We start from the raw sequence: 27,645 nt of genomic DNA, 5'->3' as shown, positions 1-27,645 counted from the left end.
CTGCAGGACATCTATGCTGAAAGGTGCAGATCCAGGGCCATCAGGATCATTAGGGATTCTAGCCATCCCGCCCACAAACTGTTCAGGCCACTGAGGTCAGGGAAGCGCCTCTGTAGCCTGAAAACAAGAACAGAAAGGTTCAGGAGGAGTTTTTACCCACAAACTGAGACTCCTCAACCAAAACACAAACCGGACAACATGATGGACAATCTCACACACAGTACATAATTTGCACTTTACCTTTCTTCTCTGAACCTTATCCGTACCTTATTATATACATCTGTACTATGTAAATATGTATATTTTTATAGTTTTCTCATTCAAATCATTACAGTGCAATATCTTGCACGTCATGGATATATATTTATAAGCACAAACATATGGACTTTTACATTGTTTTTTTATATATATTTTTTTACTTTTAACTTTTGTTTCTTTTCCTTTTTTTTCTTAGCTTATGTAAAATCCTTTTTAGCATGTTTGCACAGTCGGGGGGAGTACTTTTTTAGTCAGAAAAAACATTTCACTGTATGTTGTACCAGCTATAACTACATGTGACAAATAAATAAAGAATTGAATTGAATTAAGCTGAGGCACTGGGGCTGGGGTTTATGTGCGTCATATGAAACCTTAATCAGAATGATCAGGACACTCTGTACCTCTGAGGATCGGAGCTCTTTCTGCTTGACCACAATGCAGTGTTGATACAGCCGCATTCTTTCAGTCCCCCCTTCCCACTAAACTTAGGGATTTTGGGGGATAGAGAAGATTGTTCCCTCCCTACATCTCTAGAGAAACCTGTCATAGCTCTCGCCACCTCCTACCTCCGTTCTCCCAGATGCCGACTGCAAGTCTTTAAGCCTGGGATCATTCCAGCTCAACTTGAACGTCTTTTGTGGACTTAATTCCGGGCGAGCGCTGGACATGCAGCTACACAAGGTTTGGCAGGTACTGTTTTCTATATCTTTAGTAAAAATATGACCAAAGAGACCAGTCTTGTTGATCCAGTCTTTTTTTTTCTAAGAAAAGTAACATTAGTTGTCCTTTGTGCAAGTTTTACAGCCATCTGGTAAATTGTTGCACTGCTTTTTCCCTTAGAGTTTCTGTGCAGCAAGAAGTTGGTGTAATTGTTCACAAATGGTCTCTGAATGGATCAAAGGCAGACTTTCCGCTGTGAAGTACAGTCTTGTGATGCCGTTTAAGAAAATCCATGATACTTTGAGTTACGCTGCTCTTACTTGATATCAAAAACCAAAGTATGCAACGGCAACTCAGTTTGCAGTGAGTGCAAAGTAAATACTTTAGTACAGCAGCTGTGAGATAAATCAGTGTTTGGCTTTAGTGGCTGTGATGTGGATTTATTAGTCATCTGTTAACATCCAGCATGGGCTGTTCTGGATGTAAACTCTGCAGCCCCCATAAACTGACTGTAGCTTATCTGTTCAGCGTGGAAGTGAGTAAACACAGAGTTGATTGTGTCGGTCACAGGTTCACGAACAGGTGGAATGATTGCATGAGTGCTAAAAGGTATTTTTACCTTTAAATGTCTGAGATAAGTCAAAAGTTATTGATGGATAATGATAAATCTTGTTAAAAAAAGTTGAAGGTTAAAGTGTGATAGGACACGGATGGAGCACACAAAAAAAGAAGGTGCGCTGTCCTGCATTTCTCGGTCTTCCGGTTAATCACATGATAGAAAAAAGACGTTCTTCTGTGGCTCTTCAAAAAGAATACACAGCACTTACAGAGAATGTAAGCGGGAGGCCTTTTAAAAATCACACCGCGAAATGCGCCTTGTCACATTGCTTTTTCACTGTCATTTTATTACTCCATGAAAATATGTGACTTTGCCCTCCCCACGATAAACATTCCCACTCCGGCTCTCAGTTGGCAAAGAGGAACGTTCTCGTGATTTGTTTGGATCATATTTCTTATTGAATTGGTCTAAAGTGACTGTAAGGGGATTTATTTGAAAGACTGATGATTAAAATTCATTCCCTGATTGATTTCGCAGACAGTTGATTTACCTTCCACTGCGGAAATGGGAAAGAATAGACTTTATAACCTGTTGTTTGAAAATTAGATTTCTTTTCAACATTGTTTATAAGTTAGCACCAGCAAAGAAGCCGAGCCTTGTATGCTATAAAACTTTTCCGTCATTAAAATGTAACACATTGTGCAATTTTGAAGCTTTATGCTGTAATGACAGCAATACCAATAAAAAACAACAAACAAAAACAAACAAACAATGTATAAAAGCTTTATTTCATTAAATCTATATTCTTTCTAATACCCCGCAGGGGGCAACTCCACTGTTTGCTAAATTAAATCAGATAACCTAGAAGTCTATGAGAATATGTTGTTTTTATGACTCCAATCTATGGTTTCAAGTCTTATTAAACAGCACATGTTGGGACTGAGAAGTTGCTACCGTACGAGCATATCGTTTTTTCCTGGAAAATTCACCTTTGTCATATCCAGTTTTATAACAGCAAGGTGCTGATATCCTCACAGCTCCACAACAGTCCACATGTCACTCTCAATATAAATATGAATAGTCACACAAACACATCCCAGTGACTGTAAATAATCACACTCATGCTCCCAAACAAGCTTTGTAAATTCCACACGCTGGATAAAACAATTTCTGTGACCTACCCAAACCCTCGATTGAATATTTATTCAACAAAACGCTAAGTCTTCCAAAGCCACAGTTGTAAACTGTGTAATGGGGACGCAATAATATTTTATGAATTCTTCTTGTTATTTCCATCGAAACATTCAGCTCTTGCGGCTTGCTGTTTCTCCATCAGCACCTTTTCTTTGGCGCCTAAGAAGCACTGCTCCATTTCTCTGCCACTAAAAAGGTATTCCATTAATAACACAAGAAATAAGCTTTGAAAGAGATATAGACAATAATAATTTGAGTGCATTATTGTTATGTGGCAATGACTGTTCTGTAAAAAAAAATCATCACCAAATTATAATCTTTCTACATGCTGCTGTGTCTTCCAGCCTGAGCTTCTGTTCCTTTTTTGTGTGTAGTCTACAAGTATAAGTCAATCTTTCAAACAGTAGGCTTTTAGTTCATTTTTGTTGCGTGGGAAAAGCTCAGACATTTGAGAGCAGGCTTTCTAAGCCAGCTCGAAGAATAACTCTCTGTCCTGGCCCGCAGTATTGCATTCCAGTGTATGTTCCTCATGTTCTCCACCTGTAGGTTGTTGAGTTCACATACCACTGACTGCAGTGGGTCTTTGCATACTCAAGGAATCCACTGATCTTTTAAATCAATTTATTCTACAAATGAATTTATGTATGAAGTAAGCGGGGTAAATGTTTATCGTTGTTTCCCCTCTCTTGGTCTATAAACATAAAAGCTGTCACATTTTATTGTTTTAGCATCTCATTTCTAAAGAAGCTGAATCATCATGATGTGGATGTTATCATGGCTTTGGACTCACCTTCTGATGAGTGTTACAAGCTATCATTACAATGGACCATGGACTATTATCAACCATCAGTTATGTCGTTCTTAATTAGATGTTTGTGAACAAACCGAAGACACAGCTCTGCGTATACTTAACTGGAAGAAGATACAACTGATCTTTGTTAACACTTCACATCCAAACTAAACTAAGCTAAATAACACAAGCAGAAAGAGTGGCAAGTTCAGACTAAAATGTGTTAGCTCAAAATGAACAATAGCATCTTAAATAATGATGGTTTAATACACACTTAACACCATGACTCATTTCCAATCAATTACTCGCTTTTATGACTGATCGGAAAGTTAGTCATTATGGCCTAGGTCAGCTTTTCTAACAAGTAAACAGATAAAATTGGCTCGGATGTCATCCTGTAATGGGTATCAAATTTAAGTCAAAGTCCAAGTCATAAATAAAACTTTCACACACAACACTGATGTATTTCTTCGAATACAAAAATGAAACTATTAACCTTCAACTTAAAATATAAACCTCCTGTGAAGAATTATGATAGATTCCAAGACAAGGTATTTTCTGTACACAATTCAGCCATCAATTTCTTTTTAAACTTATCCAATTTAGCGTTGCAGTGTACTACAGCCTATCTCAGCTGTCACAGGGCTGACACATAGAGAACTGCAGGAGGGAGCCAAAGTTTACACATATAAGTACAGGGAAGTCATGAAAATGCCACACAAAAGGCCCGAGCTGGCTGGTGGATTCAAACTCAGGTGACAACGCTAATCACCAACTACCTTTATTAAAAAAGATACGATTGAAAGCATATAATATATGCATATATATAATATAAATAAATGTAAAAAACTATATAACAACCTCATATATAGATATAAAATACTCTGTTATAAATAGAGAATGAAAAGCCTTCTTAACACAGAATAAATCATGAGATATTTAACACATCTGTCACGGCGGGGTATGCTGCTGTGTTTTGTTGCACGGACCCAAAAACAGACACCGAAGGAAGGAGCTGCGTTCTCAACAAAAGAAGAAGCTTTCTGGCCAATTCTGGCCAAACACATGAACTGAACCAAAAACAAGACCAAGTCTACACGAAGATAAACAGACAAGTTCGTATGACATGAACTATGACTTTGACTGTGACTAAAACTGTGACTATGAGTAGATAACATGAAGGAAAATGGGCAGACGTCCTGACGGCAAACAGTTATAGAAAAAGGACTTAAATACGCACACATGAGGTGATTTGGGGAAGTGGAGACACATGAGGAAACAGATGACTAGAATGAACATAATGACGCACAGAACAATGAACACGGCGAGACGCAGACATGACATGAATATGACAACATTAACCGTGCAGACATAAAACTTGACAGGCAAGACACTCAACAACAAGGGGAACTTTAACACAGGGGTGAATACCCAAGGGACTCTAAATGAACGAAGAAGTACAGCTGAGGAACCTGGGTGCTAATACCAAAAAGACTAAAAATAAATAATGAACTTAAAAAACCAAAAAAACTCAAAGTGCTAGGTTACACGACCCAGGGCTGTGACAACATCATGATGATCCTGTGTTTCAGGACACTCTGATGAGCAGTCACATGGACATGCTGTCAGACAGGAAGGAAAAGTGAGACCGTTCATTATGAAATAAATAACTACATGTTCAGGGTTTTGGTTTGGTACAAGTCATAAGTGACACAGAGTGCTTTGACTTCGGGTTGTATTCTGTTTGTTTGTTCACTAGCAGATATAACTAGACTCAATTTCACTGAAAATACCGATAATGTGAGAAGATTCTGAAAGAAAATAGTCTCTTTTCTGTATCTTTCTATATCTCTTCACTCTTTAACTGGTAAACAAGGTATTATTACTTCTATTGCCAGTTGTGATGTCTAAATAGTACAGAGGTGTTATTGTTACATTGCTCTCTTTCATTTCTCTCTTTCATTTTCAAGTCAAAACCGGGTGAAGCAGACAGAATTAATAGAAAAATCTTATATTCACTTTCATTTATAACTGTTACCCTGTTACACTTTATGAACTGTTGTGCCAAGACTCCATAAAACTCGGGATGCAAAGTCTTCCATGGAAAGAATCAGCTGTAAATATTGAGAAATTATTGATAACAGGTTCATTAGAGTGTTTTTATGATGTCACGGCATATCTACCAGCGTAGAGGTGAAGGCTGTTTGATCTCCTACTGTTAAATATTAATGACACAAATGGAAATGAGTTAATGACAAAGTGAAGTGGGAAAGGCTACTACATGGAAATATATATTTGAATGCTTAAAACCAAAATGGACAGTCCAATATTAAAAAGGACCTCAAATAAATACCTGAGGCATTCTTTAATATACAGCAAGTACCAGTTAATATGGTTTCTGTCATGGTCCTGGGTCGTGTGATCCAGTGTTGAGTTTTATGTATCTTTTGTATTCATTTATGCTTTAGCTTAGTTCGTCTAGTTAATTTCTAGGGTGCTGTTTAGCCCTTTGTTTCTTAGTTGTTTATGTCATCTCCCCCTGTACTCAGTCTCCCTGGTTCGTGCGTCTACCTGTCATGTCTGCGTGGTTATGTTTAGTTCATGTCATGTCTAATCTCCATGTTTCCTGTTTTACTTTGAAAGCCTGTATTCAATGTCAGTGTATTTAGTTTCACTTCTCCTGTCCTGTCTTTAGGTTCATGTGTGTCAGCTGTGCTCCCATGTGTGGCCACTTCCCCTGATCATCCCTCATGTGTATTTAGTCTCTGTGTTTCATGCAGTCTGTGTTTCCCACCCTCCATGTCCTGGCTTCGTCATGGTTTTCCGAGTCTTCATAGTTTATCAGTATCTGTTTCCCAGTTTAGTTTAGTCATGGTATTTCTGCTTTGTTTGAGACCTGTCTTCAGCCATAATAAAGGCTCACTTTCAGTTTAAGTTACTCCGGTCTACTCTCTTGTGTTCGCACCTGGGTCCACCACACGCACCACCGCACGGTCTGTCTCCTCAGATCGTGACAGTTTCTTTCTTTTTTTTCCTCCTGTGCTTCCAGTCTTTGTGCTAAGCTTGGCCTACCTACCTCTCGGTCGTTGTGTCCTTGGGCAAGACACTTCACCCGTTGCCTACTGGTGGTGGTCAGAGGGCCCGGTGGCGCCAGTGTCCGGCAGCCTCGCCTCTGTCAGTGCGCCCCAGGGTGGCTGTGGCTACAATGTAGCTTGCCATCACCAGTGTGTGTGAATGGGTGGATGACTGGATATGTAAAGCGCTTTGGGGTCCTTAGGGACTAGTAAAGCACTATATAAATACAGGCCATACCTATAGGTTTGTTCCCTGCACCCACATAAGGATGCGGGGTAACGGAGATTTTGAAGCCACTTAGCACGATCCTGTTGAGAGCTGACAATATATCTACTTACTTTAGCATTTTAGCAACATATTTTGTGCCAGCTGAGGTTTTGTGTAGCATAATTTTGGGTCTTCTTTTAACCCTGTTTTAATTATTGTGCAGTTCTTGCTTCATATAAGGGTAAATGTCACTTTTTGCACTGTACAGTTTGTGTTCGTTATCTTTTTCTCTTCTGTCCTCTTTGTATTGTCTTAGACTGTTTTCTGTAAAGCATCTTGTGACTCTTGTCCGTGAAAAAATGTTTCCTTGTTTGCTAACTGGCCACTGGCCCAATTTCATGTTTACTGTACACACATGAGTATTCTGTCAGTTTCTTTACCTCTTGAAAAGAAAGTGAACAAGCATATTTACCAAAATGCTTTAGAATTTAGATGACTATAAGGCAAGATTACAGTCTTTGGAAACATATGATAATATTCACAGAGGTTGTGACAGAGAAAAATTCCTTTTTCAGTAAAAACGTCACAAAAGGTCATGGTGATGAGACAGGATTCTGTGGATTTGTGGTGAAGAAAAGCAAGAATGTGGACAGTGAGCTGCAACTTCCTGAGCTAAAGTTAAGGTGGTGTTGAGAAGGAGTAGGTTTGTGTGATTATAGGCCTGAAAGACAGGATGATATGAATAAATGACATATGGTGAAAACAACTCATTGGAAAGGCATTCTTGTTTACAAAGAGGCTAAATGACTAACTTTTGCAGGTAGTGCAGGAAAACCTGCTGGTTGCCTGCTAAAAATACAGAGAATTCAGAGTGAAGAGTTGAACCATTTGATGCAAATAATGTAGGGAGATAGGATGCACTGGTCTGCATGCAGAGTGCTTTATGATACTGATGAGGCAAGGAAGAGACGTAGCTGGAAGGTAATCTAACGCACAAGCTGAACCGAATTGGCAGCTAATGAGTGTTCTTTGTCGTGTCAAAAGGAGTAACAAGAACTGGGATGACACTTTTGATTTCAGCAGCGTCTTTTGGTAAAATTAGAAAGAATTCAGAGTTGAAGCTGGATGCATGCTGCTACTTCCTAACCAAACAGGAGTTAACAAGAAGGAATACAGGAGCTACACGTCTCGTTGTCTGTAGGTGAAGTTTTAAAAATAACAAGAACTTCTTCTCATTATCTCTGACTCATTTAAAATAAGCACTGTTAGAGTTTTAGGAATACATGACTGCAATTTTGGTTACAAAAACAAAAAGGTCAATTTTGGGTAATGTCTGAAATTTGGAACGACAGAAGAACCCCAATCGGGTACTACCTGGATTCAGGTAGAAGTTGGATTTGTGGGCTTTTCTAGGGTTGGTCCTTGACTGGATTAGCTTTCCATTTTCTGACCATAGACAGTAGACAGGTTAAAAGCTGGATGCAGCCATGGTGATATTACCCACTGGTCTAATTTTTGCTTTTTGAACATGTATTGTTATCTTTTTGGCCACTGCCACGTTTTGTAGCCAGAACTTACCTTGTATTGATGAAAGAGTGGTGTTATCATATAAATTTAGCAAGCTGCATTTATAAACTGTATGGGTGTGAGGCACAGACTGTCACGGTCTGGGTGGCATACCGTGGGGAATGTTGGAGAAAGGACCCAAACGCTGGACTAGTGGAATGAGCAGTGGGTTTATTTACAGTGAAGTAAAAGTACACCACACAATAAATCTCCAAAGTGCTCCCTCGACTCCCGTGACGTGTCCTCCAATAAGTGCTGGTATCTCGTGCTCTCTGCCCTGTGCCTTCACACACCCCATGTGTTTTGCAGTCCTGTGTTCCGCTGTCCTCCTGGGGAAAAACGATAGACACAGCCGTTATGGCACCAACTCCAGCAGGCATACACTGAATAGCACTTCAAACACTGACATGGAATCTAACTCAACGATCCTGCGCCGGAGGACGCTCCATCGCTCTGTTAAGTAGCTCCCCCGACGAGCCTGATCAGAAGCAGGTGTGTGGGAACCTAGGCGTGACCAGCAGTCGGCAGGGCCACGCCCATCAGGTCTGCAGGTGGCTGTCCTTCATTCTTCAGCCACACCCGCAGACACCCACACGTACACACACCAGCATGGAACACAAGAGCGCAGGGCAGCAAACATACATCCAATACAATAACAACAACGACAATAACAATAATAATGGTCCACACTGTTCACGGACCCCGAGTCCCCGGAACCGGGTCTGTGACACAGACAGATATTGGTCTAATAAGTACTATGAGCTCATTAAACACTAGAATTTTATTCAAACTGAAGCAAAAATTTCTTAGGTGGTCTTTAACTTGCAGCAAATGATGATATCTGTCAGGTAATCCATTAACAACAGAGTGAAAAGGTCCAGTTTAATTATTCAGCTTCAAGTGATACCCACAAGAACTGCAGTTTTTTTTTTCCACTTGCACACGGGCTTCATTTGTTTTATCTTCAGCGGTTGACAGAGATTGACCCCAACCATCAATTACAGCAGACAGTTCCTCCCTTTTCCTCCCGTCCTGTTTTCTTCAGCTTGATGATCGAATAGCACTGATGTTTTGATAGTGTGGGAAAACGGAAAAGACTCAGAAAATAGAACAGGAATAGTTTGAATTTACCCACAGAAAAGCTAAAGGCACTCAAAAGATGAGCTCTGGCTTAATGCTTCATTATTCAGCTTGCTGCCTTTGTGACAATATTTACCCCCAATTTTTCTCAGATGATTTTTTCTTTTAACGTTATAGTACCACTGATCATTTTCATTGTGATACATAAAGTTGTTTTTCGGATCGACTTGTGATGCTGAAACATTTTTTGTTTTGCATGAGACCAGCGCAAAACACCAAAGCCAAGAAGTCTGAGTAACAACACCTTCAACCCTTTGGTGTCTTTTTCAGTGTTAAACCCGCTGCCTGCAGGATGAGGAATAATGAAACGTTTTTCAAGTAGTACTAGTTTGGAAGTCTGGTTTTATAATGCATCACAGAAATGGAATGATTTATTAATGTTACATAACTCTTTCAAAACAGTAACTATGAAACTACATGGCTTGTTAAGCATCCTTGACGTTTATTACAAAAAATAGAGATGCCAAGTTATAGATTAAATGGCTGAGGTTTTCTTGTTTTTCCTCTTTTTTTCGGCAGGTGCCATGTAAATAGCTCACCCATTAACTGAGAAGGAGGAGTTCTGCCGTGCTGACATAAGCAGACTGAGATCCCTCTGATTCCTGCATTGACCTTCTGATCAGACATGGGGAAAGTCTACTACATAAGTAAAAATGTGGGCCTCGGGATGCTTGTACTCGCGGTCTGTGGACTGGCTACAATTATAGCTCTTTCTGTTGCTTACGACAAGGAAAAGTCCAAGAATCAAGGTAACGTAGGAGATGGAGCATCAGATGGCACCAGTACAACTACACCCAGCACCACCCCTGACACTCCAAAGGAACCCTGGGACCACTACAGACTTCCAGATTCCCTCATCCCCGTCTCTTACAATCTGACCCTGTGGCCACGATTGAAGCCCAATGCAGAGGGCTTGTACATCTTCACTGGACGTTCAACAGTAATTTTTAAATGTGTGAAAGAAACAGACCTCATCATCATCCACTCCAAAAAACTCAACTTCACTACCTTCTTTGGGCACCACGCTAAACTGAGCAGCCAGGGTGAGGCCCCAGTGCCCACTATACTGAATTCTTGGCTTGTGAAGAAAACTGAGTTTTTGGTTATTCAGCTAGGCAGCAGATTATCGGCGGGAAAATCCTATTCACTTCACACAGAATTTCTCGGGGAGCTGGCGGATGACCTGGAGGGCTTCTACAGGAGTGAATATGTTGAGGATGGCGTAAAGAAGTAAGACTTGTCAACACATTCTTATTCCACGGTGTCAAATACTGCTGTTCTGTCAGATGCTGCTGGTGAGATATTGGGTTCTTTTTGGAGAGCAAACATGTCAGCGTTAGGAGGTTGCAATCACAGAGCTGTCAGACAGGTAACCACTGTTAGCTTTATGTTTTGAACCTGTTCTCTGCTTATGGTTTTACTCACTAGCTACATTTCAAGGTCAAGATTAAGGTTATATTTATCATTTAACATGCACATTTCCATTATCGCAAGAATTTCTACTCCTTCCAGTGGACGGGTCAGATTTGAGTGAAAGCTGCAGAATGAGTCTTTACCCAAACTGTATGTGAAAGTCATATTTGTCGTTCTCAGTAGATTGCAGTTTTCATCACTTTGTGCCATACAGCCAATCAATCAAATGTAGACATCACTTTCTTTTTGTACTTCACACAATACAGTAACTTGTGAATTATGATTGTTAGCTGGATGAATGACTGTGTTATCGATGTTCTGATTTATTTAATATGTGATGATTTGTGTCTAATATTTAGTGAATCACATGCAAACACCAAATGAGATTGTGCATAATTTTAAGATGCCAGTGTCCGTGATAAAGCTGCAGTATTATTTGCTTAATGTTTCTCTCGGTCAGTTTTTGAAGGCTTTTGGATTGTTGGTGAATGTTTTCCATTAATGTTTTTTATTTCCAATGTTTTGCAGAGTTGTTGCTACCTCACAAATGCAGGCAACGTATGCCAGGAAAAGCTTTCCTTGCTTTGACGAACCAGCCATGAAAGCAGTCTTTACTGTCACGATCATTCACTCACGAGACACTGTGGCTCTGTCCAATGGCAAGGAAAAGGGTTCGTTGGATAAACAAAACTATTTCAGTTTTTTATTTTTTTTCAGTGCAAATGGAAAAACAAGCTCAAAATGAGAATAGATATCATGTTGTAAGTAGTAGGTAATGTGATTGCTTCATAAACCAGTGACTGTAGAAAAGCCAATGACTGTTTCTTCAGTCATTGGTTGTAACTAATAAAAAAACACCTTGTCCAAGTTATTAAAGTAAATAAGTAACTAAACACTGTTAATGCTAACAGAGTGTTTAATATTTTTCTCTGCCTGCACAGACGCTTCAGAGGCTGTCATTGACAGTGTGGCTGTCAAAATTACAACATTTGAGCCCACGCGGAAAATGTCAACATATCTACTGGCATTTATCGTCAGCGACTTTGTTCCCATTGAGTCAAACCAAAACGATTTGTTGGTAAGAAACCTGGATTACATATTCACTTAAATCCCCAGTGAGGCCGGGATCCAAAAAGCATTTCCCAGCTTATATTTTCCCAAATATGATCTTGGAAAGTTAAAACGAGCATGAAATGGTAAGGAGCAATTTTTTTTGGACTCAAAGATTTAAATTACTCTTTGCAGATTCGAATCTGGGCTCGGAGAAAAGCAATAGATGATGGTCAGGGGAGCTATGCTCTCAATGTTACAGGACCCATCCTGAGGTTTTATGAGCATTATTACAACACATCATATCCTCTCTCAAAGTCAGGTAGACCATTTTGCTAAATCATTTCATTTCAATGATCTCCCTGAGCACAGCATGTTTTTTTAACCCTTCATCTCCACAGATCAGATCGCTTTGCCCGACTTCAACGCTGGAGCAATGGAGAACTGGGGTCTGGTCACATACAGGGAAACGGCCCTGCTCTATGACCCCATCCTTTCCTCCACTGGAAACAAAGAGAGGGTCTCAACTGTGATTGCCCACGAACTCGCACACATGGTATAGCATTGGTTTTTAACCCAGACGGTCTCTTTTCTCAAAGCTTTAGGCATCACAAACTAAAGCAACATTATATTATGAAATGAACGTGATTGCAGCAAAGTCTCCTTCCTTCACTCATCAACTACTGTAAAAATAAATCTACTTGTGTTACTCCCTTTTGCAAGAGCAGCTGACAAATCGTGACAGTGGAGTAATTTCACCCTGCTCTCCACACATAAAAACAGATGGGAAATCCTGTGGTTTGAAATGTTTTAATCCCCTGCTGATTCGGTTATTGTGTTGCTTGGATGTGACTGATAGTGCTAATGTTGGCCAAAGTCTAGGTTCATGGAAACGTTAATTCCCTGGTCATGGCAGAAATGCTCATCTGTTTACTCCTCATGTGTTTATTTAGTGGTTTGGAAATCTGGTAACTCTGCGATGGTGGAATGACTTGTGGTTAAACGAGGGGTTTGCATCATATGTTGAGTACCTCGGAGTCGACTACGCCGAGCCCACCTGGAACATTGTAAGAGACATGCTTGCATCTCCACAGACAGCAAAGTTCGATACAGTTCTTAATAGATGTACATTTTTGTGTCACAGATTGGTAACTTTTCACGGATGTTGTTGGCTTATAAAACCTGCCCTGGTTCTCTTTCTCTGCTTGGCTGCAGAAAGATCACATCGTCCTTTATGATGTTCAGAAGGTGTTTGCTGTGGATGCCTTGGCCTTCTCTCACCCACTGTCACGTGGAGAAGAGGAAGTCAATGAGCCCGCTCAGATCAGTGAAATGTTCAACACGATCTCTTACAGCAAGGTCTGCTCCTCCGATAATTTTACACAACATTTTATGCAAGTTGATTCACAGAAATTAAGTATATATTCTACAATTTCACCCACATTTGCGGACAATATAGCCAGATTTGAAGCCCTTTTGATTTTAAACTCTCATGTTTATTAAATTCTATTACTTTTATTTAGCTAATTTGCAGTAAAACGCTCAGTTTTCCCAATTCACTCAGTCTTCCTGCGTCCGTGTGATTCATATCACACCATCAGGACGGCAACTCGTTTTAATGTTTGCTTTGGGATTTGTGGAAAATCCCTTTCCGTTATGAGAAATTCAAGCTCACCAAATTCTGGCGGTTTGTTTTTCCAAGGGTGCAGCAGTGCTAAGGATGCTGTCAGAGTTTCTCACCGAGCCTGTGTTTGCTAGAGGACTCAGTGTGAGTATATTATCACTTCATCTCTGCTGCCGTAATGTGTGTGCGACTGTCAGCAGACTAGGAATTAATGATGCTGTGTCTGTGGTTATTTATGCCAAAAAATGTTTCCTGGTAAATTCACACTATTTTCCTTTCCTCGTGATCGCATCATATGATCCTCATCTCCGTTTTGTGTCTTCAGTCTTACCTGAACACATTCGCTTTTGGTAACACTCTATATACAGACCTGTGGGATCATCTCCAACAGGTTGGTTAACCTGCATGACTTCACTGGTATTGTGTTTTTTGGGTGTGTGCGTGTGTGTGCAATTATCTTACATTTCTGTGTGTGTGTGTGTGTGTGTGTGTGTGTGTGTGTGTGTGTGTGTGTGTGTGTGTGTGTGTGTTGTCAGGCAGTTGAAAATGCACCAGGAATACATATTCCACACTCTGTGGAAAATATCATGAACCGCTGGACTCTCCAGATGGGCTACCCGGTCGTCAGTGTTGACACCCGGACAGGAAGTGTCACACAGAAACACTTCCTGTTGGATCCAGACTCTACAGTGGACAGACCCTCTCAGTTCAAGTAGGAAACTGTTTAACCTTGTGCTGCAAGTTTCACTCAGATGAGAAATGAAGGGGCTGCACTTACACATATGTGCTTTAGGCTCCTGGTTCTCATTCACATTGAAGGGGCTGATGTCGTGTGTTGCTGACATGAGATGTGACTCTGATTTGTTTGTGTTGCTTCTACCTAAGCTGATTTTTTTTTTTCAGACAGCAGCCAATAAGAATCTGTTGTATTAATCCAGTGTACCCACTAGCAGTGAAATCGTAATATGGAAATGACAAACAATAAATTATCTATCTTCTTTTCCCATTATGTCTTTTCTGTCTAGTTACACCTGGTATGTCCCTATCAAATGGATGAAGATGGGTGTGCAGCAGCCACAATACTGGCTCCTTCAAAAAACAGGTACACTCATATCATGGTGCTGTATTAGTTCTGCACACAGACTAAAAAACAAGACATTTCCTACTAGATTAGTTGGTTTAACCACAGCTCATTAAATTAATCAAATCTGCTGTGTGTCATTCTTTTCTTTTGTTTAACTAGACACTCATATTCCGATGAGAGTGTCAGGACAGGACTGGGTACTCGCAAACACAAATGTATCTGGATACTTCAGGGTGAACTACGATCCTGATAACTGGGACCGTCTCCTTTCCGTGCTCAACACCAACCACCAGGTGAGTCACAAGTGTTTTCCTGTTTGTGCTTTATGTCCACATTTATATGGTATGACAACTAAAGACTGTACAACGGCTATTCAAATAACCAAAACTGGATGGAATAGATGCATAAAAATAAAACTAAACTAAAATAATAAAACAAAATAAGATAAAAAGTTAAATTTACTCCAACTATATCTATGAATTTCCCCTAGTTTCTGTTGCCTATGTTTAAGGTCGGTTTGTGCTGGATTGGGTCAGCGACAAAGACTTTCTGCTGTGACTGGTTATTATACTTTTAGCTGTATCTTACACTTTCCTGACAATAGCACTGCAGCCCTGAACTTTTACAGATACCACCTGATAAAGGTCTGGGTACTCTTGAACCAGTATTAGCCGGTCTTCAACCTGCCCCTGTTGTTCTGTTCTGTGTGCCATCTTATTGCACTGATATGAAAATAGCACAACAATTGTGTATTTAACAGTATCAAGTGAGAATCATGTGTGCTGCCTCCTGTTAAGGCTCTCCAGACTCCTTTGCCTGAAGCAAACACAGTATTATCAGTAGTATGAATGTAAAGGATTTGGAAAATATCTAAAACCATGTCTCATGAATTTGACTGAGGTTCATGTGTTTAAATGGCTTAAGGCAGACAGCACCAGACTAGGCAAAGAATCTTAAAAACACAATAACTGCACAAAAACTCCAAGTTAAAAGTCTTAGCAGAAAAAAGATATTTGGTGCAATCTATGCATTTTTGCCAAATTTACACACTGAGCTGTAGACAATTTGAACTGCTTTCAGTATGTGTAACTCTTGGGTTTTGACTAAATTTTTTTCTTTGAGTGCACCGATCAAAGTTTGTTGCGGAAGACGAGACAAGAGCTGAATTTGTTACATTTCAGAAACGTATTAGCTGTCAAATGTTGATATTTGCTGCTTTTTCTGTCAGTTATTTGAGCTCTGAGACTACACTCACTGACCACTTTGTTGAGTACACACGTTCTGCACATTAATGCAACTATCAGATCCACAGCCACATGGGAGCAACTCTTTGCATTTAGGCATGGTGGAAATAGAACTGAGCATCTAAATCTCAGTGATTTAAGGGATTTTGAGAAGGTCATTGTGACACACGACCCACAGATGGGCACTTCCGCGTTTGAGAGTTCAACAGTGCTTTATTTACAGTTGTGATTTTCCCTGCGGTTTCTGGCTCTTGCCCCGGACGCAGCCACTCCGTCACTCCCGTTGTCCCTCTCACTCCTTCTCACTGCAAGACATAAGAAAAGTCTCTCCTCATCAAGTCAGTTCGGGGCACCTGCTCCTTCCCGCCTCAGCGCCGTCCCGTGAGCTCCCCTCCTCTGCAGCAGGCCAAAGACCACGCCCCCGCCACAGGCATGCTTGTTAGTGTCAGATGGGCTGGTCTAAGTGTTTCAGAAACTGGTGATCTACTGGGATTTTCCCACACATCTGTCTCTATGATTTACAGAGAATGGTCAGAAAGAGAAAACATTCAGTGAGCAGTAGTTCTCTGGGTGAAAATGCCTTGCTGATGCTAGAGGGTGATGTCCAGGCTGCTTTGAGATTGAAAAGTAACAGAAGAGCATTTCTGAATACACACAAAACACATTGAACCTTGAAGCAGATGGGCTAAAGAAGCAGAAGGCCAAACTTGGTACCTCTACCATCAATTATGAACAGGAAACCAAGGCTACTATTTGCACCAAAATTGGACAAAAATGTTTCTTGATCTGAGTCTTAATTTCTGCTACAGTATTCAAATGGTAGGGTCAGAATTTGTGATGAACAGCATGAAAGCATGGATCATGCTGCTTTGGATTAACAGTTCAGACTGGTGCTGGTGGTATAAGCTGGTGGTGGTGTGAGGGATATTTTCTTGGCACATTTTGGGCCCATTAGAAGCAACCAAGTGTTATTTAAATGCCACAGCTTACCTGAGTATTGCTGCTGACAATGTCCATCCATCTCCTCATGGCTGCTTTCAGCAGTATAAGACGCCAATTTACAAAGCTGAGATCATCTCAAATTGATTTCTTTAACATGACAATGAGTTCATAGTACTTTTTAGGTCGGTACCCAAGCGTGTAAAATCACAATCAGTCACAATCTAAGTCATCCAGGCTACCCTTCAGTGGCAAAGGAATTTAAAAAACCAAGCAGTCAAGTCAACAATCTCACTTTTGGCTACCAGGCAACCTTTGTGAATGCCTTTTCAACTGCTGGAGTGCAAAACAAACAAACACATGAGAACAGAGAGTCCTTCCAGCTGATCTGATAAAGCCCAAGGTTTCAGAGCTTTAACAGACAGAAATATGTTGGCTTTGTTCAATGTCATTTTTCATATTGCATTTTCAGTGTATTACATTTCATAATTTTAAATGTTAAATTGTTTTGTCTTATACACTTTGCATGTGACTTTTTTCTTTCTTTCAGGCTGTATCAATCATCAACAGGGCACAAATTATCGATGATGCATTCAATTTAGCAAGGTAAAGGAAAAAGAAAAATCTTAAGTTAAAGTATTAAACAGTTATGTGTGAAAAAGCATCCTTTTCTTTTTCCCCCAGAGCCAAAATAATCAGCACCACACTGGCTCTGAGAACTACCAAATACCTGTCAAAAGAGCGAGACTACATCCCCTGGGAGTCAGCTTTGAGAAACCTCAACTACTATATTCTCATGTTTGACCGCAATGAAGTCTACGGAGTTTTGCAGGTTAGCCCTACTTTAGTTTACATGCTAATTATTATTCTTGCCTATTGTGAGTGTTTAAAATAAAAGAGTCAACTGACAGGAAAAAAAAACTAACTCTAACTCTTATTTTAGGCATACCTTAAGAAACAAATACAACCTCTATTTGAGCATTTCAAGACAATTACATCTAACTGGACAAGAGTACCTACAGGACACACCGACCAGTAAGGGCTCTTTTAAACACAGATTTTTGATATGAAATCAAAAAGCTAAGATTTTGTATATATTGTTTGTCTCTGTAAAAAAAATCTTCTCAGGTATAATCAGATAAATGCTATTGGGATAGCCTGCAGTGCGGGAGTGGAAGGCTGTAGGGAGCTTATAAAAAGCTGGTACAGAGAGTGGATGAAAAATCCAAGTCGCAACCCGTGAGTACAAAATAGTTTCAATCTGTTCTTTTGAGCCCATGAAAGTTCTCATACACTTTTAAGGCTTTTATATCTGTCTTTTACTACTCAGTCTTGGCAAATCTTGGCAGTAGCAGGTGTTTTTAGGGTTAGGCGGTTATGATGCAGCTCATAACCAGCAACATGAAATTGAGATTGACACCACAGATTTTAGAAACAAGACCTGTAATTAGTGTAATGGGTCAAATGCACTGACCCATTAGTGTAATGGGTCAGTTCAATATCAGGACAGTAAGGGCCTGTGCAATACTGGGTCTTGTGCAATAAAATTTATGCTTCCGTTATTATTATCTATATTGTCCTCTGTGTCCACTCTTCTTGTCATTGTTTGTTCTAGTATAATGTGATCACTGTTTTTGTCCTTGTCACATGACCTGTAAAAACTGTCTCTGTATGTTTTTTACTAACTTGTGTTTAACACCAACCTGCCAGAGGTTCTGCAGATGGAAATTAGCCCAAGGCTATAATCTGGCATATTTACATTTGTTAAAATGTTCATTAATATGTATTGCCCCTCTTTCTAAATAAAATAAATAAATAAATTTAAATGAATGCATCTTCATAGTTACAAATCCAGCAGATCATGACATGCAAGTAGATATGTCATTCCCATGCTGACCTCAGACATGCCACACTTTGTCAGACACTGACAATTTGCAATTGTCCAAAGACTCTTGCCCTGGCCACTGCAAGAGCAGTAAGGAATTTAGAACAGTGTGAGAATGAATATTTCTTATAATCTGCCATAATTCAGACCTCTTAAATGTGACTGCTGAACTGTTTACAAAACTGTTAAACAGCTAGTGACCTATATGCCAAGTATGTCTGTGTGTGTGCATTCAGAGAGAGGGAGAGGAGAGAGCCAGTGTTCTAGGATTCATTTGAAATTCATTGCATAATCTTTATGTTCACCAGGATCCATCCCAACTTGAAAAGCACAGTTTATTGCTACGCCATAGCCTTTGGTGGTGTGGCAGAGTGGGACTTTGCCTGGAACATGTTCAAGAATGCTACTCTGGCATCTGAAGCGTCCAGGCTCAGGTCTGCACTGGCCTGCAGCAAAATACCTTGGCTTTTGAACAGGTGTGTTGTGGAAGTATAGTAATGTATTAGCAATGTAAATGCTTTTCAAAGAAGCTAAACTGATTGTTTATTCAGAATAAAACTCACAACTGAACACAGAGAAAGAGAACCTGCTTTGCAGCATAAGAGCAATTATAGCAATTACATCTTAATGATAGAACCATTAAAAACAGTAAATGTAACACTGTGAACTGGTGGTGAAGAGATTCACATCATAGCAGAAAAACAAGTGTGTCGAACTGAGCTTTCCCAATTGGCTTGTACTCTATTTACCACCCATCATGGTGCTATCTAAACAGTACTATTTTAATTATATCCTCACAAACAAATAAATCCTGCTTGTGGATGCTGGCCACCAAGGGTGTTTTTATCTTGTCTGGGATGAGTTTGTTTTTATGCAGTCCCATAAACTCATCAACAAATGCACGGTAATTCATTTTTAATCAGTTTGTCAGTTCGATCAGTAAGCGAGTGGGTTACACTCCCTAAGGACCCCTTTCCAAATAATGAGGGTGGCCATGCAAATTAAAGAAAGCCTTTAGCAGCCCCCCCCACACCTCCAAGATATTAAGCTGTGTGTTATTGCCTATAAATGTGCTATAATTTTGTTAAATATTATTGTGGTCACAATAGAAAATAGTTCCCATATACCATTAATGTTACTTTATCTCCTGGTCTCTGGTTGTTGATTCCCTCCCTTATAGTTTAATTCAGTTTTATTTATGCAGCACTAAACTGAGCAATATCTATAGCAGGCATTGTGCAGTCACAACTTTGAATGATATCAGATATTTTCCATTTTCCCTCGGAAATAATCGTTGTATGTGGGTATATCGTTGACTCAGGTATCTGGAGTACACACTAGACCCAACTAAGATCCGTAAGCAAGACGCCACCTCTACCATCCAGAATATTGCCCGAAATGTTGTGGGGATGCCGCTAGCATGGAACTTCATCAATGCTAGATGGAGTTACATCTTCCAACAGTGAGAGCTCTATCCTTTTGTTTCTAAATAGTCAGTACTCACAAGCTAATTGTTAAAGACAGAAAAGAATTTTAAAAGCTGAATTTAACAGCAGGATTTAAGAAGTAATCACATTTCTTTAGGTGCAAATCCTGCTGGGTTTTTTTTCTTTTTTTTTTCACTTACTTGCCCAGTTTGAGTTTTCAAGCATGACTACCTACCTATTACTAATTCCTTCTGCTGAACTACAGCTTTTTTTTTTCCCTTTTCTTTTTTTAGATATGGAAAAGGATCATTTTCCTTCTCTAATCTTGTCAGTGGAATCACACAGAGATTCTCTACAGAGTATGAGTTACAGGAGGTATGGAGCCAACAAAACCTCAACCACACAGAAAAACACAGAATTTCCCTTTGGGCATTTGGGAGAAAATAAATACAACGATTGCTAAATTTCTGATTTTGTCTGTTTGTATTTGCTCTTCTCTCCAGCTTAAAAGATTCAAAGAAGAAAACCTCAGTGTTGGCTTTGGTTCTGCCACCATGGCCCTAGAGCAGGCCATAGAGAAAACAACGGCTAACATGAAGTGGGTGACAGAAAACAAAGCTGAAGTGCAGCGGTGGTTTGCTCAGGAGTCCACGTGAGAACACCAAAAGCCACCACAGTCCTTTTTTCAGTACTGACAGTGATATGTAATTAATGAAAATCACTATAATCAACGGAAACAACAAAAGCCTTTTCTCTTGACAAATGCAGAAGGACTGTTTAACTGTTGTCACACAATAGCCCACTTAACATCAGCTTTAGTGCAAGGGAAGGGAAGAGACCAAGACAGCGTGTTTGTTTTCTACATATTTTACATTATAAGTTGATCCTTATCATGATTTATACTATTACCCAAGGCAGTAAATTTAATGTAGAGCAGTAGAGGCAGAGATTAATGGCAGCAATTCTACAAGTGGTTAAAATCTGTTGACGACAGCTGTTTTCATGCATGTGCTTGAACTTTCCTAGACAGACAGAGATGCATGGGAGAAATGTCTGATGTGGTGGGATCAGACATTAAACAGTCTCTATCCTGCCAACTTCCTAGTACAAAGTGCATATGATGTGCAGTTGAAGCCATGGTAGAATTATACTTAAAATAAGTCACTGAATTACAGCAAGTGGTGACCACTAAACACAAAGTATTTCCAGAATTAAGAGCACATCTAAAGTTGTGTACTTCCTGTCACCTGTGAAAAAGGACAGCTTTAGACAAATGACCTCATTCACAAAATTTTAATTTTATGTTGCTCATCATGTGATCGTTTGCTTCCATCATGTGACATCATGTGTCACACCAACACTGTCCTCCTCCTTCCCTGCATCCATAAACCTCCTCTATGCTTTTCTTCTTCTCCTGCTGCTTGGCAGCTCTACATATTTAACATCCTTTGTCCAATATATCCACTGTCTCTCCTCTGTACATGCCCAAACCATCTCAGCCTTCCTTCTCTAACTTTACAACACCAACCAAAAAGAAATGGTCGTAGAAAGAATAGTACCCATGGACACCTTTTAGGTGAAGGGTTTCAGGGAGGAGACTTGCGAACACCTTGGTAGCCCTCCTGAAGAGCTGGAGGAGGGGACTGGGGGTTTATGCTTCAGCAGCTACACTGTAACCGCAGACCCATCAAAATCTATAGCCTAACCTGTGTCATAACTGGATGTGCATCTTCCCAGAAATGTAACTACACATCAGGCTGATGCAGCTCACAACTATTGAGATTGTCCAGTTCAGTGCGATTCCTCCCATGCCTTTCTGGCTACTTTTTTACGAAATTTTTTGAATTTATCAGCGAAAGAATAACATTGTGTCAATACAAGAAATAATGATGATAGCACCAATGTAAGGGCTCCCAAACTTCAGCAAATTGTTGCAGGGAGATTGCTAAAACTATCTGAATGGATGTGAAGGAAGGTCCAAAGAAGTGGTTATGTTTGCCCCAGAAACAAAGAGTGAGGGGAAAAAGTCCCAGTATTTTATTTATAGCTCTAGGCTGGCGGATAGTACCACAAAAGTAAATGCCGGCAGCTACAAACTGTTTCAGGGATAAACATTTTACTAATAAAGTTTAATTTTTTTTAAACCATCATCATTCTCAAGTAGACATTTTGGAAAGGTGTGGGTTTTCTGATTTCCTCCTCACATACTGTTGTTTTATTTTCCTTAGTTGTCAAATTCATCAGCTTTTTTTGCTTTCCTTACAACACCTTCATGGCTCCTCCATGACTGGCATTGAGATAAACAATTTTCTTCCTTACAAAGAGAGGTGGCAACATACAGATAACAAGCACAAACCCTTCCATTTAAAATCATTCTGATTCTCCAGATGATTCCCCACACTTGTGTTTATCAATAAGAATCATTTGTCCTGATTCATAAGCCAGTCACACCTGTCTAGCAATCAGGCAAAGATCTCTTACCTGGATTTGATTCACAAAGGTGTATGATGAGGGCGCACTCAATTACTGTGCTCCTGTTCTTTGGAACAAGCTGGCTGCTCACCTAAGATCAGTTATATCTGCGCTGACGTTCAAAAACAAACTCCAAATCTCTTTGTTCACACAGGCCTGCACTCAATAACTAAGTGTGTTTTTATGTTTTTTTTTATCTTCTGTGTTAAGCACACTGAGCTTACATATGTATATATTTTCCAAAGTTCATGTGTGAAAACAGCTTGCCTTTAATCCAAACTTCATGTCACATTTCAAACTGATTTCCCATGAATAAACTTGCATTTGTACCTGTTCTTGGTGTGTTTATTGCAAACGGGCAGTAACTATAGATTCCTCTTTTCTTCCCATCGTTGTTTACTGACAATTTCTGCAGCTTTTGAGTTTTTAATTGAAGTGGATGAGTTTACATTTAGAATAATAGTACATGTTTCATTACGCATTTTGGCTTTTTTAAACTTAATTATTACATTTTTAATCACCTGCCAAATCAAAATAAAAGACCTGCAAACCCTAAAGAGTTAACATAGATGAATGGAGTCTTTTTTCCCCATTGAGCAGTGACAGGTTAAAAACTTTCCCATAAAATTTCTCATTAGAAACACAATAGGTCATAAGAAGGGTTGTTTTTCTAAGCTGAGCGCTTGGATGAACTTTCCCTGTCAGGAGCATCTCACTGCAGGTCTAATCCTGACAATACAAGCTTGTACTTTTAGCCGCAGGAATGTAATCAGATGGAAAACGGAGTCTTTTCCAATATATTTTTAAAAGGAATCATCTGCCGGTAATTACAGTCTGTGTAATTACAGTCTTATTGGAAGCCTCAGCATCTGTCAAAAAAAAGATATACGGGATAAAGATGTCAAATTAGTCATTCTTGTTTCTACTCGTTTGAAATGGATGTTACACTTCAAGGTGAAACGATGAGCTGGTGAAAGTTTTTACCAATATGTTTAACATTAACACTAAGGTTAATAAAACATTATTCACTTTCCTCTTACACTCTATTGATTTTTTTAAACTCATATAGAGTCTGTCTGTAATGACGGTGAAGCTGCTTATATTCAATTTAATTAAATTAATTATCTTCTTCTCATAGTCATGGTCGTCATGGCCTATGCGGTGTATTCCTGCATCTGTAATGTAGTGCATTACACAATATCTACAATATCCACACAATAAAGAATACAGATGGAAAATCGATATGATAGAACATTATAGTATTAACGTAATTGTAATAGTAATAATACCTCTATCATGAAATACCTGGAACACAGGTGTGCTGGAGAAATGCCAGTAAACATAACATTGACCTTATCAAGACAAGACACAACAAGTCCAGAAGTATCTGCAGTTCTGGCTTTATGACATCAGTGCTTGTGTAATAGCTTCCAATGTTATTTGTACGCAGTCACTGTCGGCTCAAATCTGAGAAAGTCCCAGCTGATTCAGTAAGTATTTTCCTTTATCATCAAAATAACAGGACATATTTATTCTGGTTAAGCAGCCGCTTTGCTCAAAGTTTGGAGGACAACAAGATAGTTGGATCCACAGGTGAAAAGGAAACTGAAACCAGTGACTTGATGCTAAGTAAATTCAAGGTAAGAAAAATGTTCTACTGTTTGTGTTTCTAGCTGAAGGTTTAGAGTTACAATGTATTTTTTGTCATTTTTATGTGTGTGTGTGTGTGTGTGTGTGTGTGTGTGTGTGTGTGTGTGTGTGTGTGCGCGTGCACTTTGTTTAACCATTTCAACCGTGAAGTATGAAAAAAGCAAGACTATCCGAAGTGATATGCATCAAAAAATGTTTTTGTTTTAGTGCAAAAACTACTTTAAAATAGAAAAAGAAGGATAGAGAAAGAAGATCTTTTTCGCTTTTCTTCATAAGAGAGGGTTGAGAGTAGTGTTTGGGTTATCACTTTAGATCTCACACTTAAGACCACCCACACAGCAAAACTCATTCATAAGATGATCAAGAGAACGCTGCCAAATATTTAAACGTGAAAGATGAAAAACCTTTGAAGAACATGTCTAAAATATTAAAAGTTTAAGGACACTTCACATTAGATGACCACCAGAACGTTTTTGAACCAAATTTAACCCCATTTTAGTCTTGATGGGTTTGTACTATCTTGACATTTTTTTTCACACATCTAGTCAACAATAAATTGCGCTCTGAGTAAACAAGGCCCAAAGGATTGATAATCAGTTGAACTGGACTGAATTAAAGTCTTTGTAAAATCCCAAAAAGACAACTTTTAATAAACTTTAAATGTTAAAGGGCCTCTTTTTAAAGTCTATCACTGCCTGAGGCTGGAAAACAATGTCCACATATGTCTGCTACTTGGTAGGGAGAAAGATCAAAGATAAAATGTACATTTAAACAATTTATTTTGCATCATAGAAACATTGGACAGTTATCTCATTAACTGCAACGATTTGCATACTTTTCCAGAAAAATTATTTAAGCAATGTATAGAGACAAGCACAAAACTCTCATTTCAGTTTACTGTTATATTGGAGTCAAAGCATTTTTTCTGTTCCTACATAAATCAGAAAATATTTTTGTGAGTGAAACATATTTCATATAAATCCAGCTCTAAATGATACAGTGGCTTGCAAAAGTATTCGGCCCCCTTGAACTTTCCCACATTTTGTCACAGTCACAAAGATAAATCAATTGTATTGGAATTCCACGTGAAAGACCAATAGAGGTCCGAGGATCTGAAAACTGCTGTTCACAAACGCTGTCCATCTAATCTGACTGAGCTGGAGCTGTTTTGCAAAGAAGAATGGGCAAGGATTTCAGTCTCTAGATGTGCAAAGCTGGTAGAGACATACCCTAAAAGTCTGGCAGCTGTAATTGCACCAAAAGGTGGTTCTACAAAGTATTGACTCAAGGGGGCTGAATAATTACGCACACCCCACTTTTCAGTTATTTATTTGTAAAAAATGTTTGGAATCATGTATGATTTTCGTTCCTCTTCTCACGTGTACACCAATTTGTATTGGTCTTTCACGTGGAATTCCAATAAAACTGATTCATGTTTGTGGCTGTAATGTGACAAAATGTGGAAAAGTTCAAGGGGGCCGAATACTTTTGCAAGCCACTGTATGTACAACTTTCATATTTTAGACAAGATGGAACTTTAGGTTCATGCATGTAAACTGGAGATCCTTGACTGGTGTGAGAAAAACACTAATTTAGGGAAAATAGCCTGAAAAACTCATGAATTGTTTTGAATGCATGGGTAGCTGCTAAATATAATCCTGTATACATGTAAGATTTTGGTCCTGTTATGTGTTTCAGATTAAAAATAGTGAATCTTTTAAGAAAAAAAGATTATTTTGCTTCGTGTTGCTCAGTGCAGAGGGGGCTGGATAATATAAATGTATATTATGTCCACAATATGATTATGAATCTACCCTAAACAGAGGCCACTGTGTGAATTTGATCTGCCTCATTGGATGGTGACAGCACGTTGCCATCCTTTGCAGATAAAACCACAACATTTTCCAGCTGACAAATATCACTAAAAGGCCAAAACCAATATCACTAAAAGGCCAAAACCAACAATGAATTGCAATAAATATGTTAAGCTCCCTTGATTCACAGTTACAATGGATAATATTTGAACATATGGGAACCAGTTTATTAAAAAACAGTGACAGAGAAGAAAAATGATTACACTCTCACTTTCCAGAAACAACTTTCTGGTTGTGAAACTTATGGGATTTGGTGATAATAAGTAAGAAAAAATTGAAAATCGCTCAAGTTAAATAAACATGCAGCTGGACTTGTCATGCAGTGCTACTGGAGCCTTGAATGCAGAGTTTTGCCTTTTTGAGGACATACGGGAAAACATTACAAAACCGTTGTGGAATAAACACAAATGCTGTATAATATGCAGCAGTTATGAAAAGAACTGTGTGGCATATGCCTGCTCTACAGCCGCCAAATAACATGGAATAAAAATAAAGTTGTGCCTCAATGAATAGTGAATATTTTCAGATGGGGACCAGCTACCCCAATACCGTTTCTGTAAGCCTTTATTCTGACTCCTGCGTTGTTAGGCCATTAGAAACAGACCCATGTGACACATTAGTCACATGGATCTGAAGCAGCTCAGATGTGACTACTAAGATTTTTGTAGATGTAATATGATATCATAATAGCTAATGTATTACAGAGAAATGTAATGTGATCACAGTACTATTTTGCTTTGCAATGCATCACCCTGTGCTGGTGGCAAAACAACCTGAATGAACGCATCCTGGGTGTGGCGTGGGTGATGTAGTAACTACGGTGGTGCTGAGCTGCTTCTCAGCACTGACTGACTCATAAACCACATCTCATTATTACAGTAAACTTTTAAAGATACATGACTCACTTACGCTGAAATGACGTTGCCAACAGTATACCTATGCTTTCTGTTTAAGTGACACTCATTTTTGCTTTTCTCCTTCTCCTTGTTGACCTAAATCCAGAAATTCAACAATATACTGTTGAACTAATCTAAAAGGCATGTGTTTTCATTTCTAACCCTACAATTTCTCTCTTTTTTAACATCTCCAGTCACTTAGCTGGAGTAAATTTAGATTTTTCACAGCATCTTGGGAAAAAATAAAAGTTTATGGCCTTGTGTAAACCCATACTTAGCCTATTTCATTATGTAATTTTGGCTTCTTGACTTGACGTTTGAAAATTATGCACAGACGCATATGCAGACAGACACATAGGAGGCTCTGCCGCAGATCTCCCACCACATAGTTTACAACACACAGAGACGAAACAGGCCAGTTTCTACAGAGGGCCTTTGTTCAGAGCCTTTATGCAGATAAAAAGTTTAAAGATTAGTAGAGCTTACTCTTATCGCTGGAACTTTTTACAACTCAACATTTCTGACTTCAGGACATTTTCTCCGCCCAGGAAATGAATCATTAACTTTGAATCCAGCAAGGTAGGATATAAATTACAATCATTCCCTAATTTCTGTCTTTCTCTTCTTCTCTGGTGAAG

General features: G+C 39.2%; 1 protein-coding gene across 3 annotated transcripts; it reads left to right on the top strand.

Moving 5' to 3' along the window:
• The first annotated feature begins 3 nt into the window (after positions 1–3).
• LOC146582853 (aminopeptidase N-like) lies at positions 4–22,921 on the top strand. Of its 3 annotated transcripts, none has more exons than XM_085245096.1 (21): positions 4–939; positions 9,969–10,679; positions 11,391–11,533; positions 11,804–11,940; positions 12,108–12,234; positions 12,314–12,468; positions 12,866–12,979; positions 13,128–13,271; positions 13,615–13,680; positions 13,862–13,927; positions 14,073–14,248; positions 14,562–14,638; positions 14,780–14,913; positions 17,354–17,409; positions 17,488–17,635; positions 17,747–17,838; positions 17,932–18,042; positions 18,997–19,164; positions 20,010–20,150; positions 20,409–20,490; positions 20,619–22,921. In XM_085245096.1, the coding sequence occupies exons 2-21, from the start codon at positions 10,075–10,077 to the stop codon at positions 20,769–20,771; spliced, it is 2,895 nt and encodes a 964-aa protein (XP_085101222.1). In that variant the 5' UTR covers positions 4–939; positions 9,969–10,074; the 3' UTR covers positions 20,772–22,921. The 3 variants fall into 3 exon arrangements, with proteins under 3 accessions (XP_085101222.1, XP_085101056.1, XP_085101141.1); XM_085244930.1 differs by having other exon boundaries at positions 4–948; XM_085245015.1 differs by lacking the exon at positions 4–939 and adding an exon at positions 7,809–7,940.
• The last annotated feature ends 4,724 nt before the right edge of the window (positions 22,922–27,645 follow it).

The sequence above is a fragment of the Mchenga conophoros genome, linkage group LG1 (assembly GCF_057382185.1).
Source record: "Mchenga conophoros isolate Kocher_MC1m ecotype Shallow Benthic linkage group LG1, M_conophoros_male_GT1.1, whole genome shotgun sequence".
Classification (NCBI taxonomy): domain Eukaryota; kingdom Metazoa; phylum Chordata; class Actinopteri; order Cichliformes; family Cichlidae; genus Mchenga; species Mchenga conophoros.
This window is presented reverse-complemented; position numbering and strand designations above follow the sequence as displayed.

Excerpts from the sequence above, each read along its gene's own strand:
- LOC146582853 (XM_085245096.1), top strand. The coding sequence starts at position 10,075 with ATGGGGAAAGTCTACTACATAAGTAAAAATGTGGGCCTCGGGATGCTT. Across the intron at positions 14,639-14,779 it reads CTGGCTCCTTCAAAAAACAG|ACACTCATATTCCGATGAGA; the intron begins GTACACTCATAT and ends TTGTTTAACTAG. Across the intron at positions 20,151-20,408 it reads TGGAGTTACATCTTCCAACA|ATATGGAAAAGGATCATTTT; the intron begins GTGAGAGCTCTA and ends TTCTTTTTTTAG.